Source organism: Chamaea fasciata, unplaced genomic scaffold (assembly GCF_029207755.1).
Source record: "Chamaea fasciata isolate MVZ Bird 193981 ecotype frontalis unplaced genomic scaffold, bChaFas1.0.hap1 SCAF_5, whole genome shotgun sequence".
NCBI classification, from domain to species: Eukaryota; Metazoa; Chordata; class Aves; order Passeriformes; family Sylviidae; genus Chamaea; species Chamaea fasciata.
The window spans coordinates 66,226,643-66,244,959 of NW_027094090.1; the positions used below are offsets into that span (position 1 = coordinate 66,226,643).

The 18,317-nt window shown below is 43.4% G+C and overlaps 1 protein-coding gene across 2 annotated transcripts; it reads left to right on the plus strand.

Moving 5' to 3' along the window:
• The first annotated feature begins 346 nt into the window (after positions 1 to 346).
• On the plus strand, positions 347 to 15,772 carry CCDC77 (coiled-coil domain containing 77). 2 transcript variants are annotated; one of them, XM_066184237.1, is made up of 11 exons: positions 347 to 556; positions 1,895 to 2,111; positions 3,262 to 3,404; positions 4,894 to 4,990; positions 6,281 to 6,338; positions 7,054 to 7,151; positions 8,087 to 8,235; positions 8,566 to 8,806; positions 9,614 to 9,739; positions 9,825 to 9,977; positions 11,730 to 15,772. In XM_066184237.1, exons 1-11 carry the CDS (start codon positions 513 to 515, stop codon positions 11,874 to 11,876), a joined length of 1,473 nt encoding a protein of 490 aa, XP_066040334.1. In that variant the 5' UTR covers positions 347 to 512; the 3' UTR covers positions 11,877 to 15,772. The 2 variants fall into 2 exon arrangements, with proteins under 2 accessions (XP_066040334.1, XP_066040335.1); XM_066184238.1 differs by having other exon boundaries at positions 7,057 to 7,151.
• Positions 15,773 to 18,317: the final 2,545 nt, after the last annotated feature.

Genomic DNA, 18,317 nt, shown 5'->3' on the forward strand with positions numbered 1-18,317 from the left:
GAATGCCAGGTCATTTCCGAAGCCCAAGGGGCGTTTAGCACGTTGTGTTTTGGGGCGCGGACAGGCGGCTTTACTCCGCCCTCACACCAGCGGGCTCCGTCAGCGCAGGCCCCGCCCCGTGCCCCGTGCCCCGGCCGCGCACGCGCACGGCCCTCCGCGCTCCCCGGCACCACAACTCCCAGAGGCGCCGGGGCGGAACCGCCGCCGCTCGTGTCGCCAGCGCTGATTGGCGCGGGCCGCCGGCCCCGCATGGACGCCCGCCTGTGATTGGAGGAGGTGGCGGGGGCGGGGCGTCGCCCCGTTGAACTCGCGGCGGGCGCGGCGCGGCGATTGCTTGGCCGTTGGGGCTGTGAGGAGGAGGCGGCGGCGGTGGTGGGACCGCCATCCCGCGACCGCTGTTCCTGGGCTTTTCCAACGGGGCTCCCGCCGGCCACCCGCCTCCGCCTTCCAGCCGGGGTGCCCGGAGCCGCTGCCCCCCGCCCATAGAGAACCCGACGCTCCGCAGAGGCGCGATGAGCGCAGCGGAGCGCGCCGCGGAGACCCCGCGCAGCGCAAGGTAGTGAGTGTGCGGGTGCTCCTGTCGGGACCCTGCGGCTGCCGGAGCCCTGTCCTTACTGCCTGGTAGACTACTTTGCCGTGGGGGACTCTTTGGTCTGCTGCTGTGCCTCCTCGTTCTTCCATCTTCCCGTTCCTGCTGCTCTTCAGCAGTAACGCGCTCAACTTATGCCTGGTTACCTCTTTCCTTCTCGTGTTATTTCTCTAAGCGTGTTTTTTACGGCGTTTCTGGTCCTGCAGCAAGCTCCTGCACTCAGTACTTGTACTTTTGCGTATTTAATGCTTTCCTACAGTGCCCAGAGTTTTCATGGATGTGCACTGGGGTTCAGAACCAAGCAGCTTTGGTGCGGTGGGTGGCTCTGTAAAGGTCACCATTGCCTCAGTGTCGCCTATTAAATCACTTTGTCATCAAAATTCCCGATTCTTCAGGACCAGATTCTGAAGCTCTTTAGTCAAGAGGCTTCTTAGCTTCTGTTGTTTGTAGTATTATGTACCAAAAAAATAAAAAGTTGTTATATCAATATAAATAATGAAAAGAACACTTTCTGAGGTTTCTTTTTTAACTCTGCACCTCTATTTGCAAATTTGGTGCTTGTTTGAACAGATTAAATGTTTGCATGCACTAAATATTATTTTGAGTAAAATACAGTATATAATTATGCATATCCTTGATTTGGTCTACATAACAGTGACTTGCTTTCCGTGTAGCACTTCAACGTAAGATTCAAGAACTTGGCAGCTTCTGTTTCAATGTCGAGGGTGGACAAGCTACATGAATAAGAATATCAAGTACACCAGAAAGGAAAGCACACAGATTCCTAGACCTACACCTTAAATTATAACGACTAGTGTATCAGCTAGCCTGAATTGTCATCTTTATTTGATGGTTTATCTTTAGGAAGTGTTTTTCTCTCTGGGTGTCAAATAGTGACTGTCACAGATTATGTTTTCCTGTCTATTTCACAGTGGCTGCTGCTTCTAATTGAACAGCAATGGACTTTTTATTTCCTGAGTTCTGTCCTTCTATGCTTTTTCTCCTCTTTTCATAGTTATCTTTCCCAAATATGTATGAGGCTTTGCTTCCATAGCATTGTTTTTTTATCTTTTCCATTGGTTGGACTCTCTTCCACAGTTCAATACACCTGCAAGCTGTTCTTTATCAAAGTTCTTGGGTGTCCGAAATGCTGTAATCTCTGGTTAATACCCAGAGAGCGATCGAGCTAAATCTGTATTTTAAACTGAACCTATGTGAAAACTGAAAATCTTTTTAGCCGCTTTAGAAAGCGTTGTAATCTTCCTGTCTGAAGCTTCCACGTCATGAGAGACTGCTTCTCTGCAGGCTGCCGACCCCCCGCGCCTCTCGCAGATCTGCGGAGTCGTGGGCGCCGAGCCGGGAGGATTTCACCCCGCTGCCGTCGGTCAGCGAGCGCCTGGGCCACCTGCACCCCTCCCACGAGCTGCTGGACTACTACCGCAAGAAGATCGCTGACTTTGATGAGGAGCACGAGGAGCTGATGAAGAGGCTGGAGAAATACAAGCAAACCTATGATGAGCAGGTTAGCAGACGGGTGTTTGAACAGGGATGGACTGCGTTCACAAGCTTAGTATTGTTTTCAGTTGGAAAGTCAACACAGAAATCTTGGGATTTACCAGTAACATGGTAGAGCTGGGAAGAAATTAGTAGATTTGGGGGGTTGATTTTAAGATCTAGCTGGCTGTCCTCTGTCAAATCAAATGGCAACATGCCTGCAGGATGTTCTTCTAAAGTCATTATGGCTTGGTTATATCCTCACAGTGGGAATTTTGCTTGTTTTTTTATATTGAGGACTGAGTTTAGATGCTCATGTCTTGTGTGGTCCAGCTTCTTTCCCTTGCTTCTTGTAGTGAAGGAATGCTCTTTTGTCCAAATTTAATGGGCTTTGACTTATGGATATAATTCATACTTAGTGCAGTGGAGTTCATAAGCCTGGCCATAAGCTGTTAAGCAGCAATATAAGGATTTGCCATTTAAGAGGAAGAAATCTTACAGAATATCTGCAAGATATGCAGTGCTCTGATATGTGCTGTAGCATATACCTGCTTAGCAGTCATCTTTGTAATTGTGGGTGGCTCTTTGGGAATAAAATAATCACTTCTGAGGTCGTTGAGGTGCTTCCTCAAGCCCTGGCCATGCTTGAAGCAGCCTGAAAGTCCTTGGGGAAGGACTGTACATCTTACTGTCATGTGGGAAAAAGAGGGACAAGTTGCAAAATAATGCTTTTTTTCATACAGGAGTGGTTGGTAACTTACTAAACCAGGTGGAAAAAATGAAACATAATAGCTAGCTGAATTTCTTGCTGCTAAATGGTACAGATATTTATTCTTCAGTGATTTTTCTCAAAAATAAATGCTTTTACAGAGGCTTTGCTTGGCTTTTGTTGATGTCAGGCTCCCCATACCTGCTGTGACCACCAGTGTGGAAGTGCAGCCACTGGAGACACAAGCTGAGGCCTTATTTCAGTGTTGTGTAGTGACAGTGATTCTCAGGGCTCTGAAACATTTTAAAATGATTTTTCCAATACTGCCCTCATCTGGTGAAATATTATAGGAGAATAAAATCGTTCCTGGTCTGGCTGTTGTATGCCTGTTGCAGAGTCAGGGCACAAGCAGTGTGTGTGTGTTGTCCAGGGCTGTGGTTGATTTCAGGTCCCTCCTTGTCTCCCCCAGCACCAGCTGCAGTGGGAGGTCCAGCACCTGGAGGAGGAGATCGCGGAGCTGCAGAAGGCGCTCAGTGACATGCAGGTGCTCCTCTTCCAGGAGAAGGAGCAGGTCCTGCGCCTCTACTCGGAGAATGACCGCCTCAAACTCAGGTGGGCTGGGCCACTGCCAGCAGCAGTTCCTGCAGGTGTTCTCAGCCACACCTGCAGTCCTCAGAGCAGCAATTACTGCGTACCTCTATGAAACCCTGCCTGTGGAGGTGCAGTGCAATCTGCTGGGCTGCTGAATATGTTTCCACACATTGTTGTGGTAGTGGAAGGAAGGGCAGAAGTTGAGCATTGGTTCAGATTTGAATTGTGAATTACCAGTTTGAATGTGAAGTTTTCATTGAAGCTGTCTCTGCTGGGTTGACCTTGGCTGGATGCCAGGTGCCCACCTAGACTGTTTATCACTCACCTCCTCTGCTGGACAGGGGAGAGAAAATACAAGAAAAGACTCATGGGTCAAGCTAAGGACAGAGAGCTCATTCCCCAGGCACCATCACAGGCAAAACAGACTTGACTGGGGGAAATTACTAATGATTAAATGTACGGAGGGCTGGAGCCTCTGTCTTACAAAGACAGGCTGAGCGAGTAGAGGAGTTTCTTCTCTTCTGTTCAGCCTTGAGAAGGCTCCAGGGAGCCCTTGTAGCATCCTTCTAGGACTTAGAGGGCCTACAGGAGAGCTGGAGAGAGCATGTAGTGACAGGATGAGGGGGATGGTTTTAACTGAAAGAGGGTGGGTTTAGATTTGTTATTGACAGGAATGAGGATGGTGAGACACTGGAATAGCTTGCTGAGAGAAGCTGTGGATGCCCCATCCCTGGAAGCGTTCAAGGCCAGGTTGGATGGGTCTGAGAAACCTGGTCTAGTGGAAGGTTCCCTGCCTGTGGCAAGGGGCTTGAAACCAGATGTTCTCTAAGGTCCCTTCCAACCTAAATCAATCAATCAAATCAGAGCAGGATAATGGGAAATAAACCCAGATCTTAAAATACCTTTCCCCCACACCTCTCTTCTCCCAGCTCAACTTCACTCATGAATTTTCTACCTCCTCCTCCTGAGGAGCACAGGGGGACAGGGAATGGGAGTTGTGGTCAGTTCATTACATATTGTCTCTGCTACTTTGTCCTCCTCACTCTCTTTCCCTCTTCCAGCATGAGTTTTTCTGTTCAAGATTTAAGAACTTAAGTCAAAATGTGTTGGTGTGCTTTGACACTTCTCAGGAGTGTGAAAAAAAAGTCTGATACAGCCCTTAGTGTAGTTTGCTTTAAAAACAGTGGACACTTACAATCTGAAAGAATTTTAGGTTGTTCATAACTTTTAATGCGAATTCTTTTCACCATGTGCTATTGTATCAGCCGACACAGTATTGTCATATTTGAAAAGAGAAATGCTCTCCAATCCCAGCAAAACTGCTGGTGTTCTGGTATTGGCAACATCAGGAATGTCTTTGGGAGCTTGTTTTTAAAGCAGTATTCTCAAGAACTGCAACAGGTTGGAAAACTTGCAAGCATCAACAGGTGAAATAAAAGGACAGTGTGTCTCAATGTTGTGATGTAATGAAAAAAAAAATAATCTGCTGACCACTTCTTTTGTATTCCAGGGAATTGGAGGACAGGAAAAAAATCCAACAACTCCTGGCTATACTGGGAGCAAATAAAGGAGAAGTTACATATTTTCATAAGGAGCCTCCACATAAGGCAAGTTCCATTTTTCCATAGATCTCTTTGGACTGTAACATGAGTATCTCTATCCCTTAGTCTGACCGCAGACCAGATCTGTCCCACGAGTCAAAGGCTGCTAAATGAGTCCAAAGCAAGAGGGGTCTGTAGCAGCACTGGGTTTTAGTATAAATGCTGAAAGGTAAGAACAAGCACACTGAAAGTAGGTCCTCTTACCATCAGCCTCCTTCTTCCTTCCAAACATTCCTCCAGGTCGGCCTCTGAAATGTCAGATAGGAGTCTGGAGTCAACTGGCAAATGGTTGTGAAGAACCATCTGTCAAGGGTTGGCAAGAACACCACAAAAAGGGAAAAAAAAAAGTGCAGAAAATGACCAGGCACGGTGTTTGAAGCTCAGCTGTCTCAGAATTCCTCTCTTAGAGCTTTGGTAAAGAAGAATATGTGCCAAGGTTGCTGCAGCAGTTTCCTGGGCTGAAGACTGCCGAAGAACCATTCCCTCTAGACAACATTGTGTTGCATATTTCAGAAATGATGTTGAATTGTTTATGTGGCAGTACATGTGATGTGCAATGTAGTTGAACCTACTCAAAAAAGTCATGAGTGTTTTGGGTAAAAACTGTGATGGGAATATAGGATTTCTTTTGGAATAAGGTGCAGAAAAAGGCTGAAATATGCTGCATTGTTCATGGTTACTCTGCACTGCTCAAGCTCTTCAAAGTTCTTGCACAAGCTTTAAAATTCCTGGTTTAGGGTAACTCTACAATTAGGCCTATTATGTAATATCAACCTAAAGACAAACATTGGAGTTATAACCTGCTCTTTCATGGCTTCCTTTTTTTAGGTGGGTTTCAGTTCAACAGTTGAGTTTCAGTATTTTTTATCACTCAGCTTTTATCTCAGGCCTATTCAGTATCTTGAATGAATGTGCTGATAAATGAAGCTTTATGTTTCCTGTCTTGCTGAGACAAGAAGGAAATAACATCATCTTCACCTTCCTCTTCTCTCTGTTTCCAAAATGCTCTTTTTTTCCTGCTGAGGGTGCTGATTTTCCTCCTAATGAAGCTATCAAAGGCAGAATTACTTTCCACTTGTTCTGGTGAAAATTACAGAGGCAGTAATGGCAAAAGTCAGCCATGATAAAGGAAAATTTTCAACATGGGCATTACACTTGTGAATGTCTTCCGTGTCTTGTGGTAGAAGTTAGGTAATGCTGTTCTTTTGGATATCTCGTTTTACTTTTTAAGACTTGTTCTTGACCTTTGCACCTTTGGGCAAGTAGATGCTCAGTGCAGATGTCTTGTTTCTGTAGGTTACTGTTCAGCAAAGGCCAGCAGAGAGCCAGGAGCAAGGTGATGCTTCCAGCACAGGTACCACACCAAGCTGAGTGCCAGCAGCTCAGCTCTTGCTTTTTTTGTGTGTCTGTCTCCTGAATACCAAATAAATCTCCATTAAGTTCCCTCAATGTGTCCGTACATATCCATGCAGTACTTTTGTCTTCCCTCCAACATGCTGTAAAGCAGCCTGAGCTGGCTCTGGTGTCCCTGCTAAGGAGGAGGCTGTGTCACCCTCAGGGGCTGCTCTGGCCCTGTGCAGGTCCCAGCTGGGAGGCTCCTTTGCCACAGCCACGCCAAGCTGTGAGCTTCTGCTTGCCCTCAGGGCAGACAGTAGTGTGGGTACAGATGCCTCTATGCTCATTTCCTCTTTTGAAATAATTGTCTCTTCAAACTGACTGAAATTAGCCTACAGGCTCAAAACTCATTCAGGCCTTGATGTTTGTGCGGCTCGGGCATCTGCCTATTCATAATTTATTTTAAGGAGACATGTCAAGTTTTCTTTCTGTATATGCCAACAAAATTAGGAGGGCTCCTAAATACAGCATGATAGAGGGGATAAAGGTATGTCATCACCCAAGGTTCTTGAATTCTTTTCTTTCAGCTAACCCTCTTGGAAGTCCTTGTGACTGTAGCAGTGGCAACCTGTTTGCTGTTCCTGTAGTCCTACCAGAACATAAATATGTCATGCTTGGGGAGGTACTGCAAGTACTTTGTAAAACCCTTTCCTACTTCTGTTAAATTTCTTCAGTAGGTACAGAGAAGAGCACTTCAAAACCAACAGCAAAGGGAGAGAAACCAGAAAGTTCTGAGAGATACCAAAAGGATGATGAAACGCTTCTGCTACAGGTAAAAACATTTGCCAACTGATGGGCATAATCTCTGACTCGCAGAAAATTATTATTTAAAAAATGCTGTATGCTTAGATAAGATGTAGATGTACCAGTTGTATAAATCCCTGCATCTTACTGTGGATTCACACTTAGTCAGTTTACTTAGCTGTTTCTTTGCTGTGAATGTAAATTTAAGAACAGATTCTGGAAGCTTTATGTAAGCAGATGTTCCACTAATGTCAACTGAAATATGTTGTCCTGAGTATAGAATGTGTAATTGATGTTATCTCCCATAATTTGATAGCAGACAGGGATTTAAATGCACTGAAGATGTGCAGGGTTGGGTGTTTTGTGGAAGTTTGACAGAAACAATGTGTTTGAGACAGTATTAGGCAGCCCCCATAAGGTGCACTGATAAAATGAAATGTTCCCTTTTCTAGACTTCCATAAAAATATAGGTATAGGTAGCATGAGAGAATGAAAGAGAAAACGTGCAGAATTATGAACTGGGGAACATGTCAGAAGCTGTATGTAAAGTACTAGGAAGGATGAATCAAGAAAAGCAAATAATGGACAAACTTGTACAGCAGATATTCATGGTGTTTGTTGTTTTTGTTATTATTAATGTTACTTGTTCAAGCAAAAGTACAGAAGTGTCTCTGTATATTCCACAGGATTTGTTAGACGTGTGCAGTTAAATCTTAACAATATAAAAATCTCAACAATCTAATGTTGCTCCTTATGGTATGTCTCTCTTGCCTACAGCATGATTTTTAAAAAAACATTTTAGTTGTTTGAAATACTTAGCATTGAAACAAAACCAAAATATTGAGAAATGAAAAGGTATTATCAGGTACAGTTTTTGATCTAAATGTTGGCATTTAAGAGACTTGCAAGGACAGGAGCAGAGCTGGTGTGAGGCCTTGTTCCGTGATGTCTTTGCTGGTGCAGGTGAAGGCCCTGCAAGCTCAGCTGGAAGAACAGACACGATTAACCAAGGAGCAGGTGGAGGCTCTCCTGGAGGACAGGCGGATTCAGATGGAGGAAGCTGAGGTGCGGCACCGCAGGGACCAGGACAAGATAAAAGCTATAACAGAAAAGTGAGTGTGGGACAGTGACCGTGGTGTAGCCATGAGATGGGAAGAGAGGGAGCAATAGAAATGTTGTTTCGGTGTGTTGCTTCCTGCAGCAGGCAGAAAAGCAAATTATGCAGCCATCTGGTAGTGTGCGTGGAAGATGAGTGGAATAATCTGCTTATTAAAAATCCTCTCTCTCATTGGAAGAAGAGAACTTCTTTCATTAGATGAGAAGAATTAAACTCACATTTAGACCACCTGTCTCCTGTGCTTCTTCCAAGTTGTAGTGATGATTGATGAAATTAAGGTAGGCACTAGGAAAGAAGGTAACTCCACTGGGATCCCTTTTTGCAGGCTCCGTAAGACCCAAAATCTCTTATATGAGAGCACCCGGGACTTTCTCCAGCTCAAGTTTGATGCCAGAGCCAATGAAAAAGCATGGATGGCAGAGAAGGATAGTCTGTTAAAGAAACTTAGCAAACATCTGGATCATCTTGCTTTCAGCAAGGAGTCAGGAAAAATAAAGCACAGAGAGCTGAAGAAGATGCTTCAAGTAAATGATGGAGCTTCAAAACACCACAGCAGAGAAATAAAGGTAGGGGTTTTTTTTTCTTTGGTAGCTTGGTTTTGGCACGATAGACAGTCAGTAGCCGCAGTTTCAAAGTTGAAGTAGATTGCCTTAAGTTACATTATTGTTGGCACTAATCTAAATAAAAAACCCCTCCTGCTTCAAGATCAGCATAACTTTCAAATTTCAGATAAAATACATAGTTAGGATTTACAGTAGCATGTCACTGTCAGTTTTTCATGCCCAGAAAAAAATTCCTAATTCCATAAGCTGTGTGATAAGTGGGGCCAACAGTTTTTAGCTTGCTGATTGCACATGGCTCTCTGTTCCTGTGAGTGCTCTGAGCTAATGGTCCAGCTGTGTCTGGATCTTCCTTGCTGCTGTCGGGGGAGAATGAGTCCTCAGTTGATGACTTCCAGCTCTTCTCTAGCAGACTGAATTTTTCTTCCACTACACTGCCAGTGAGACGCTGGGAGGTCAGAATAAGGAACTGGAAAGTAAACAGACAATAGGGAATTGTTTCTATCTCCCCCTGAATGCAGATGCCTCTGAAATACAGTGCTGGGCAAGCAGCTGCAAAAGGGGAGTTACAGAACTAGCTGAATGTTATTTTTAATGCTGAGCAGTCATACAAAACTGGTATCTTAATTCAAAGGTTTTGGTAATGGCGTTGATGTTAGAATATTGTCCTCACATACTTTTGAGCTCTGGTTCCGGTTGTTAATTTTTATTTTCCTGTCACATTGGTGGTGTGATCAGACTGCTGGTCCAGGGCAGGAGAAGTTTTGGAAGCACAGTCTTGAGTTAATTCTTTCTGTTCCTCCTCTGTCCCAGTTACTGCAAGACAAGCTAATGCAGGAAAAACACCTGTCACACATGTACAGAGAGCAGTGTGTCTCCCTGGAAGGGGAGGTGGCTAGGATCTGTGAGGAGAGAGATGCTGGCAAAGAGCTCTTTAAGGTAATGTGTCTGTAATCATCTGCTGGCTGTGTGATGCTCTTCCAGTGTTTGTTTTGTGTGGCCTACTGAGGTTTCCTCTCCATAGGAGCGCTCAGAGAAGATGGGGAAGCGCCTGAAACTGATGACCCAGCGATGTGAAGCCCTGGAGAAACGTCGTAGTATGGAAGTAGAGGGCTTCAAGAATGACATTAAAAGGCTTCAGCAGAAAGTGAAAGATGTAGAAAAGCACATTTATAAGGTAACAGCTAAGCTTCAATGAGGCAGACTGGTTTAGGCTTATCCTATAGAGGAGCACTTGCAGTATTTATTGTAGTATTCCCCTAGGGTTAAGGAAATAACTCCTTTTCTAAATGCTCCTTTAAATATCAGTATCTGACAAAACTTGCCTCCTCTGTATTTTACAAAGCAAAGAAGATTTGTCTTTGTTTATCAATTAGGCATCAAGCTTACCAGGAACTGTCCTGGCTATGTATTAGCTGTGTATTTGTTTTCACTCTCAAAAGTTCTTATGTGACACCTGTAGCTTACTTAGCTGTCTCAAAATTGCAAGACAGTAGTTTGATTCAGAAATTTATCCTGCAAAGAAAATAATTGTTTTGTTTGCGAGAGCCATAGTGTTTGGTTCTGTTCCTGTAAGAGGTAGATCATTATCTTAAGTATTGTGAATGTTCTGTTACTTTAGAATGTCATTTGTGACTTTCCGAAAATCACTGCAGAAGCAATGGCTGGAAGTTAAAGCTCTGTTCTCTGCAGTAGCTTCCAGATGTGTAGATGGACATCAGAACAGCTTAGAGGAAAAGGCCCAGCCTTGATGTTGCTTGGAGTTTAGGATGAGACATTTATCTAGAATATGCTTGAGAGGATGATCTTGGCATAGCTTAGACTCTCCTGCAGGAGTTTAGCAGTGCTACTGATTCATTCTTTTCCTGTACTTTTGATGCACGGTTCAGTTTATGCCAACTGATGCATTTATTTTAAAGACTTCAATTTAGTGGCCTGTGGGTCTTTCAACTTCATTCTTTAAGGACTAACAGCAGTATATGAAAGGGGGTGGAAAGTGTGTATGATGCCTTTAGTACAAACTTGTGTGTTTTAAATCTGTGGGTGTGTGCTCTTCATTGTCTTCTCAATTTCATAACACTGTTAACCACAAGAGGGCAGGGCAACAAAATACTTGCAAGAAGTCTGCGGAGTGATCATTCAATCCTTCTCGTCACTCGAGGTCAAAATGACTAGCGATGACTAAATTTTCTGATTGGCATATTAAAATCTTTGACCAAGAACTACATGATGACACAATAAGAAACTGTAATGGGTCAAGAGAATCGAGGGATTTTAGAGCAGCTTCCAATGCTGCGCCCCTGAAAGTGGCAGGGCTGGCATGCTCTCCAGCTGCAAGGTGAGAGGAAGTGTCATCCCTGGCCAGCTTGCCCTCAGGAGTTGTGATTATCCAGCAGCCTTTGTTCAGCTCAGGCCATGTGGCACTGCCTGAGTCAAGGGGCTGGACTTGAACTGCTCTTGAATCCTGGCAGTTCAGAGGGCAGCAGGTCACCCACAGCAGTTAGAACACCTCTAGTTTTAATAGCAAAAGATAAAATGTCGTCTGGTCTCCTGAGAATTTAGAACTAGATATGAGTTACTTGATAAATACTGTAACTTGCCCCTTTTCGTGTGTGCCTAAATAATACAGGAACTAGAAAGGAGTCAACAGGCTAGGAGTCAACATGGTTATATTCTACGAAGATTTCTTCCTTGCCAGTACTATAATACAACAACAGTGTGATGAAAGCTTTGTTCTTTATTTTTAGTTCTGGAGCACCTTTCTATTGGTGATGTGCATTATCCTAGTGCTATTAACTTACACATCCTCTTTGCTGGCTACAAAGGGTCTCCTTTGGAGTTGTCTCTCTCATATACTTATCATAATACTCTCTAAATTGTATTCTGTACAGCTTTGTTTTTCTTAATCTGTTTTTCTTTTTGTTTTTAGGTGGCTTTGAGTTTGGGACCAGACCAGGATTTTGCAATTCTACGTGAGGTCCACCAAGGAAACAAACTAACACGTAGAATTCAAGGAGAACTAAAAGACTTAAAAGTAAAAATCTACAGCTTAGAGGACGAACTACGGCACTGCTGAAGCTGAATTATTAGCTGGCATCCTAGTTTTAGTAATAGGACACTGCTAGACTTGTTTCCTGGCATCCATTGACAAAAGGTTGAGGAAATCTGCAGTTAATGTCATAAGTGTCCACACGCCATTCCTAATGTACCACATCACAATGCTGTTTGAGCTGAGAGACGGCACCTGATAAAACTGACTTGGAAAGTACACGATGAGTGATTCATCAGGAGTGCGTATGACTGTATCTTCATTTCTCTGGTAGGGATCAGCGTGTGTTGTCCTTCGTCTTTATTCGAGCATATTAGAGATCACATACAGGGTTATAATGAGTTATTAATCATAGAAGGGTCTCGTTGAAGATCTGAGTTTTGGCTGACACTTTCCTGTGTGAGAAGCAGCTTTTAAAATAGTTTATATGATTACTGTTTTGATGCACCTCATGATGTAACTGGAAATTCTCACATAGAAAGTCAGTACTAAAATGTCTCCTGGACAGGATAACTATTTTAAAATGGCTCCCGTTTGCTTGGTTTTAACCTAATTGGAACAAACCTAACTGATTTAATATGGTGGGAAAAGATAACCCATTATAGAGCTCTTCTGCAAGGATAAGCAACGTTTACAAGAGTTCTGAATGCTTGGTGGGGAGGGAGGTGCTACACAACTGAAATTCATCTTCTCTCTGGTTCCTCACAGTGTTTTAACACGCAGAGGAAGGCCATAATAGAGGGCATCTGGTGTCTTCTTTAACCACCAAATTAGCTGTCTTTGCAGCTCTAAACAAGATCATGATTCTGTGCAGAGAAGTCATGGTCAGCTTTTGCTGCAGCAGTTGTTGCTGCTGCACTGTGACAAACTGGGGTGGAAGAGCAGGTGCCTGCTTGCTGCTGCATGAGAGCTGTAACTGTAGCTGTATAATGATTCTCCAGCCACATGGTGGTTGTCTTCATACCAGCCATCACAGTTCTAGATGAAATCATGGCAAGGGTTACACCGTGGCTTCAGCCCAGTTTATAATTGCAGGTATTCATGCTTTTACTGTAGCGTCAGCAAATCTCGTCCACCTTGCAGCCTGAGGACAGATCTGTAGTGGAGAAGGGATTTCAATGCCTCTGTTTCCTACTTTACCTTTTTTTACCTTGTTTTGAAGTATACACCACACAGGCTGCTAGCACTGCCTTTCCCTTTGAGGAGAACTTAGTGTGTGAAAGCAGGCAATTTCTTTGGGATGTCAAAGTGGCCACGCAGATCATCATTTAGTGTTTCAAGGTGAGTATGGAAAAGATGGATGTTTGTGCTGTGAAGGTTTGGAAAAGGAAGATGTGTTTTTATAGCATCAGCTAAAGCAATGCAGGAGGGGAAGTGCCCTTGAGACATCCATACCCGTTTCAGTTGTCTTAACCTTTTTGTGACAAGCTTGCTGTCCCTTATGGCTCTGTGGTGTGGCTTTTATTCTGTATGTGTGCCTCTGGGCCATTGATCACAGACTCCAGCACGAGTGGCTGGCTCTCCCTGGGTGCTCACCACACTGCAGCTTGCAAGAGGCTGTTTTAAAGGATGCTGCAGCGATCGGCTGAACTGTTCAGAAACTAGTCCATGAACAACTCCGGTGCTGATGCGATGTGGACAGGTAAGGAAGGGTATTTAATGGTATCCATCATTTAGTCTCACTCTCTCCTAGCTGGCTGCTACTTTCTCAGACAAATCAAGCTAATTAAAGAGGGTTCATATGTGAAATAACATATTAGTTTGGTTTGAAGATAGCAATCCTAGCACAGGGGTTAAAAGGCTGCTTTTGAAAATTGCTACATAATGAAGCCTTAACCACTCATTCAGCAGGATCCATCTACTTAAATTCAGCTGATAGGAACCTGGCAAAAAGGTCTCTTGAACCTATAGAGTCCTGTTTATTTTCAACTCTTCCAAGCTCAAGAATTGCCTGTGAAATGACATTTTCCTCACTTGAAAGCCATTAAGTGTATCTGGGCAAAGACTTCAAGCTTTGACGTTCAGATTTGTAAGACTGGGAGGAAGTATTGGGGGAAGAAGGATGTAAATGTTTAATTTCCTGTCTTCCTTACCAATATTCTTTAGACTTCAGAAAGACTGAACAGAATAAAATGACAACATTCCTGATACATCTGCTAGTGCATCAAAATCAAAGTGCAGTTTGAACATGATTCTTAGTGTGTCACTAGGCTATGAACACTTCCTATGTGAGGGGGTGGGAGGGAAATTATGGTATTGTTACTCTGTAAATCCAGTTTATTTGGAAGCTTGAATATTTTTCCAAGTGCAGGAAGTGTGAAGTATTGTACATGCTCTTTCTGTGTGACATGACGTGATCATGTGAAATGTTGCCAAAACAAATGGGGACCTTCATGCCAAGAGCTGCTTTAAAGAGCCAAATGCTTCCTACCACTGACAGCTACCCTTTAAAATGTCTACAAAGCATTAATGGCATTTTCAAAAGGCTTTCCTAGGAGAAGTTCCACTACCTTAATTACTTGATTTTTTCCCTCCATTTTTTGGGGTAGAAATCAAAAAATAGCATTTACTCCAAAGATTGATTAGATTTTTTGCTAATTGAAGTTAGTGATGTGTGACTTGTATCATTTCAATACAGCTAATGCCAGGTGATGAGTGTAGGAGCACAGAATCTGAAAGATTTGCCAAATTTCTGCTTCAAAGATGAGAGAGACTATACTGCGGGATTAAAGGTTAGAACTGGACAAATGTTCTTATTGTGAGCCAAGACACTAAAATGTCTCTTGCATAACTAGGAGAAAAATGAGGAGCAGGGGAAACCTTGTTGTGGAGCTTCATTTAAGAAAGAAAGGAGTGCCTACTTTTCAGAAGGAATGTTGAAATATTGGTTAAGGCGCAGAACCACAGATGATTCAGAGGAAAAGGTTGTGCAAGAGCTCATTTTGTCTTGCATTAAGAAGACTGATTAATGTGTCTCTTGAAGACAAAAAAAACCTACCAAAGGACTCTCTATCCTAGCAGGGCAATGCTGAGCAGCAACAAGTAGCCTGAACCTGAAGTTAATTAAAAAGGGCATACATTTTTAACAGGGAGATTGTGCTTTTTCCTCTTATTACAACAAACTACGTGTGGAGGTAACAAATTCTCCATCTCTATCTTCAAATCAAAAGATTATTTCACCTCTGGAGAAGGTAGCTTGTTTTAATAAGTTTGAGCCATTAGAGCTTAATGAATATAATGACATGAGCTAACAGGAAATCATTTAGTGGTTTCTTCTGGCTTCAAACCTGTCGTGTATTTATATGCACTATTTGTTGGAGTTTTTTAGTTTTCATGCAGTTGTTTTAATTACAGGGACATGCTCTGTCAGCTAACCCTGCACAGCAAGGTTGCACAAGGGAAAACAAAACCAAACCAAAAATTTTAAAAAATCCCTTGTGATCTACCTCTATCACAATCTGCAGTATTTCCTGAGTTGATGCTGTGACTGCACTCAGGCAGATCAGCAGTTCTCATAGGTGTTAGAATAAGTCTAAACAGTAATATAGTAAATGCTTGTATGCAGTGGCTATATTTAAATTGCTTGTGTAAATAGGATTATCACTTCAGAAACACATACATTTTACTGCTGTGGATGGACTCTCCAGCCACATAAGGCTGTGATGGGCAGCCTGATATTCTGGAATTGAAATGTTTCTGTGTTGGCAAGGAGTTCTTTGATAATCAGATAGTATTTTTGAGTCTAGCTGGGAGCAACATGCCTGTGTACTTTGTTCTGGTAGATCTGTTCATAGTCATGCAAAGTGATGTTGTTCAGACCTTTAATTAACGCTCACAAACGCATTTAATTTGATGTACTAGAATGTGTTTGTGCTTGCCCAGTCAAAATTTTAATAAAGGTGTCCTATTTGTCCCCATTTAAAGTGGTATCATAGGTCATTATTATGGGCATTTTAAGAGTTTAAATTTTTCTGCAATATTTTGCTTTTCTATTTCTGGTTGCTTTAAGTTGTAAGAAATTATCCCCCTTAGTCCCTAAAGAGTTTTCCTTAAATGTGCAAGTCTAGCTGTAGAAGTGTAGGTATTTTTTAGCCTGCAGACTGGGATTATGCACCAAAACATTCTAGGACACAGCGTAGAAAGTGTGAGTGGTGGGAGCTGCAGCGAGTCCTTTTGACTGCTGTCTTCATAAGGCTTTAGACAAAAAGAGCAAAGCTTGGATTCTTAGGTTGCATCAAAAGTTAAGGACTTTCTGTCCAAAACAGGCCATCAGAGGAAACCAGTATTTAACCCACTGGCAGGAAACATTTCTGCTATGACTGAAGTATTTGAGAAGAGTGTGGTGGACTTCTGGTATTTCCCATTTAGCACCAAGTGAACTGTTGGAGAAAGGGCAGCTTTGAATATGGGGTAGAGTGGCTGCCCTTCAAGTAAGCTCCAGAAATACAGCTTGAAAAACAGAGCCCTCAATAGGGTTGACTGTTCACTTACAGTGACTAAATTGCATATTTTAAGAATTGCGATGCTGTTGGACTGGGGACAGATGTGTAAATAGAGATTATTTGGATTTATTCAGAAAACCTAGAAGGGCTTTGAATGCAGAAATGCTTCAATGTTAAAGCGAGACCATTATTAACTGCACAGGCACGAAGGGATTCTGTCTTGAAATGGGTTTGATTTTAATGAAAAGCTCAGGATTTACCCTGTCTGGGATGTGCCAAATGCTCCTGTATTGATTCAGAGATGAAATCACTTTTCTTTGACTGTAAACATTTATCTCAGAATGGCGTCACTTCTAAACCATCCAGTACAACAGTTTTTCCTCTTCAGTCTTAGCTTAGGTGGGCAAATGTCTCTACAGGGAGTGCTGCTGATCTTTGTGTTCTGGAATGTCTCTGATACCGTGAGTGTGATACACCTTTAGGACTTCTGGAAAAGTAAGGATGATGAGCACAGTCACTTACAATATAAACCGAGTATGATTACGTTTAAGACAGGGGAAGGAAGAAATTATGCAAGACTAGATTGAAAACATGGATTTCCCAAATTATCAAATACATATATTCATCTTTCATTATGGTAAATATCTAAAGCCTGCAAAGTCTCTTGAAAGTTCTCGGGTTAAAGTATAGAAAAACCTTTCTCAGGAAGTGTGTGTGCTCTAGATATCAAGAGATTGTTCTGATGTGCAAAAAGCAATTTAGGTCAACTCCTGGGGCAGGACCTGCAAGCAGGAGGTGTTCCTAGAAGCACTGGATGAAGTTCATGTGAAAGTGTGTCCTGTTGCCAGCTGAAAAGGAAAGGCAACCATTTCCACGTGACTTTGTCTGGACAGTGAGGACTTGAGAGCTATGGAAAGAGTTGTGCTGAAAAGACAGAATCAGGAATGAGGTTTTCCACCCAGACAGCCAAACTGTAGGAGAGCAATGGGATTGTGGTCCTGTTGGTCCAAGTCATGGCTGTGTGTGCAGCAAAAGGAAGTCACAAACCCCAACCCAGGCCACGCCGTACAAATGCTGGCAGTGTAACTGTTCTGGTAAAATGTGAGCATGTCAGCACTGGGCAAGGAGGTCCTTCTGCTGATAGGTTGTTAATTGTGGGGCCACGCTGATCCCCTTACAGTGATGTTCAACTGCAGCACTGACAGGGATTTTTCTGGGATTGCTCCACCAGTAAGGCCTTTTAGAGCCCAGTCAAATCCTGAGGAGGCAAAAAGAGAAATAATGGGGAACAGTGTCTTCAGAAACTGCCTATTCCTCTTAGAAACACTTCTGCCTTTGAGCCATTTCTATGAAGAATGTTGAGATGAAGTCATTGTTTGTGCTTCAGAGCATAGCTGAGGTCAGGAAGAGGAGTATGGAGCCACCAGGGTGGTGAAGTCTAGGGACAATTGGGTATCTTTGGCATGGAGCTTGTAATTAGTGCCGAATATTACACAAGAAGACAGAAGGGAAAGGAGCAAGTGGCAGATAATTGAACCTTTGGGGAGCCTACTGAGAAGCAATGTTGGCATGGAGTTAAAAGGGATTTCCAGAGCAGAGAACCAGTTGTTGGATAACTAGAAGCAAAAATGTAAGAAGAGGCAGAGATGCTCAGAGGTGGATCTAGAGAGGGGTGAGCCAGGAGGAATGGGAGATGTGTGTTAAGTGCTGCATTGTAGCAAAGGCTGCTTTTGCCGTGAGGAAGCATAGCCAAAATAGAACACCAACAGCAGCTCAAAACAAAGCCAAGAAATCCTCTAGCTGGCTCCTCTGGCAAAGAGTCCGTTTCTTTGAAGTGGGTATCCAGGGTAGGCTGGGAGAGATGTGCCCTGGAGCCAGCTGCAATGTCCAGTATTCAAGGATGGCCCATCAGGCAGCCAGTGGTGTCAGCTCCTGTCTCAGTCACCTCCACACACCATGGGCCCTACTCCTGCTCCAGCTCACCTGGCACAGCTCACCTGCTCCTGTCCCTGCTGGGCTGACCCCA

Coding starts and splice junctions, on each gene's coding strand:
- CCDC77 (XM_066184237.1), top strand. CDS start 513: ATGAGCGCAGCGGAGCGCGCCGCGGAGACCCCGCGCAGCGCAAG. Junction 3,405..4,893: donor AATGACCGCCTCAAACTCAG/GTGGGCTGGGCC, acceptor TTTGTATTCCAG/GGAATTGGAGGACAGGAAAA. Junction 8,236..8,565: donor ATAAAAGCTATAACAGAAAA/GTGAGTGTGGGA, acceptor CCCTTTTTGCAG/GCTCCGTAAGACCCAAAATC.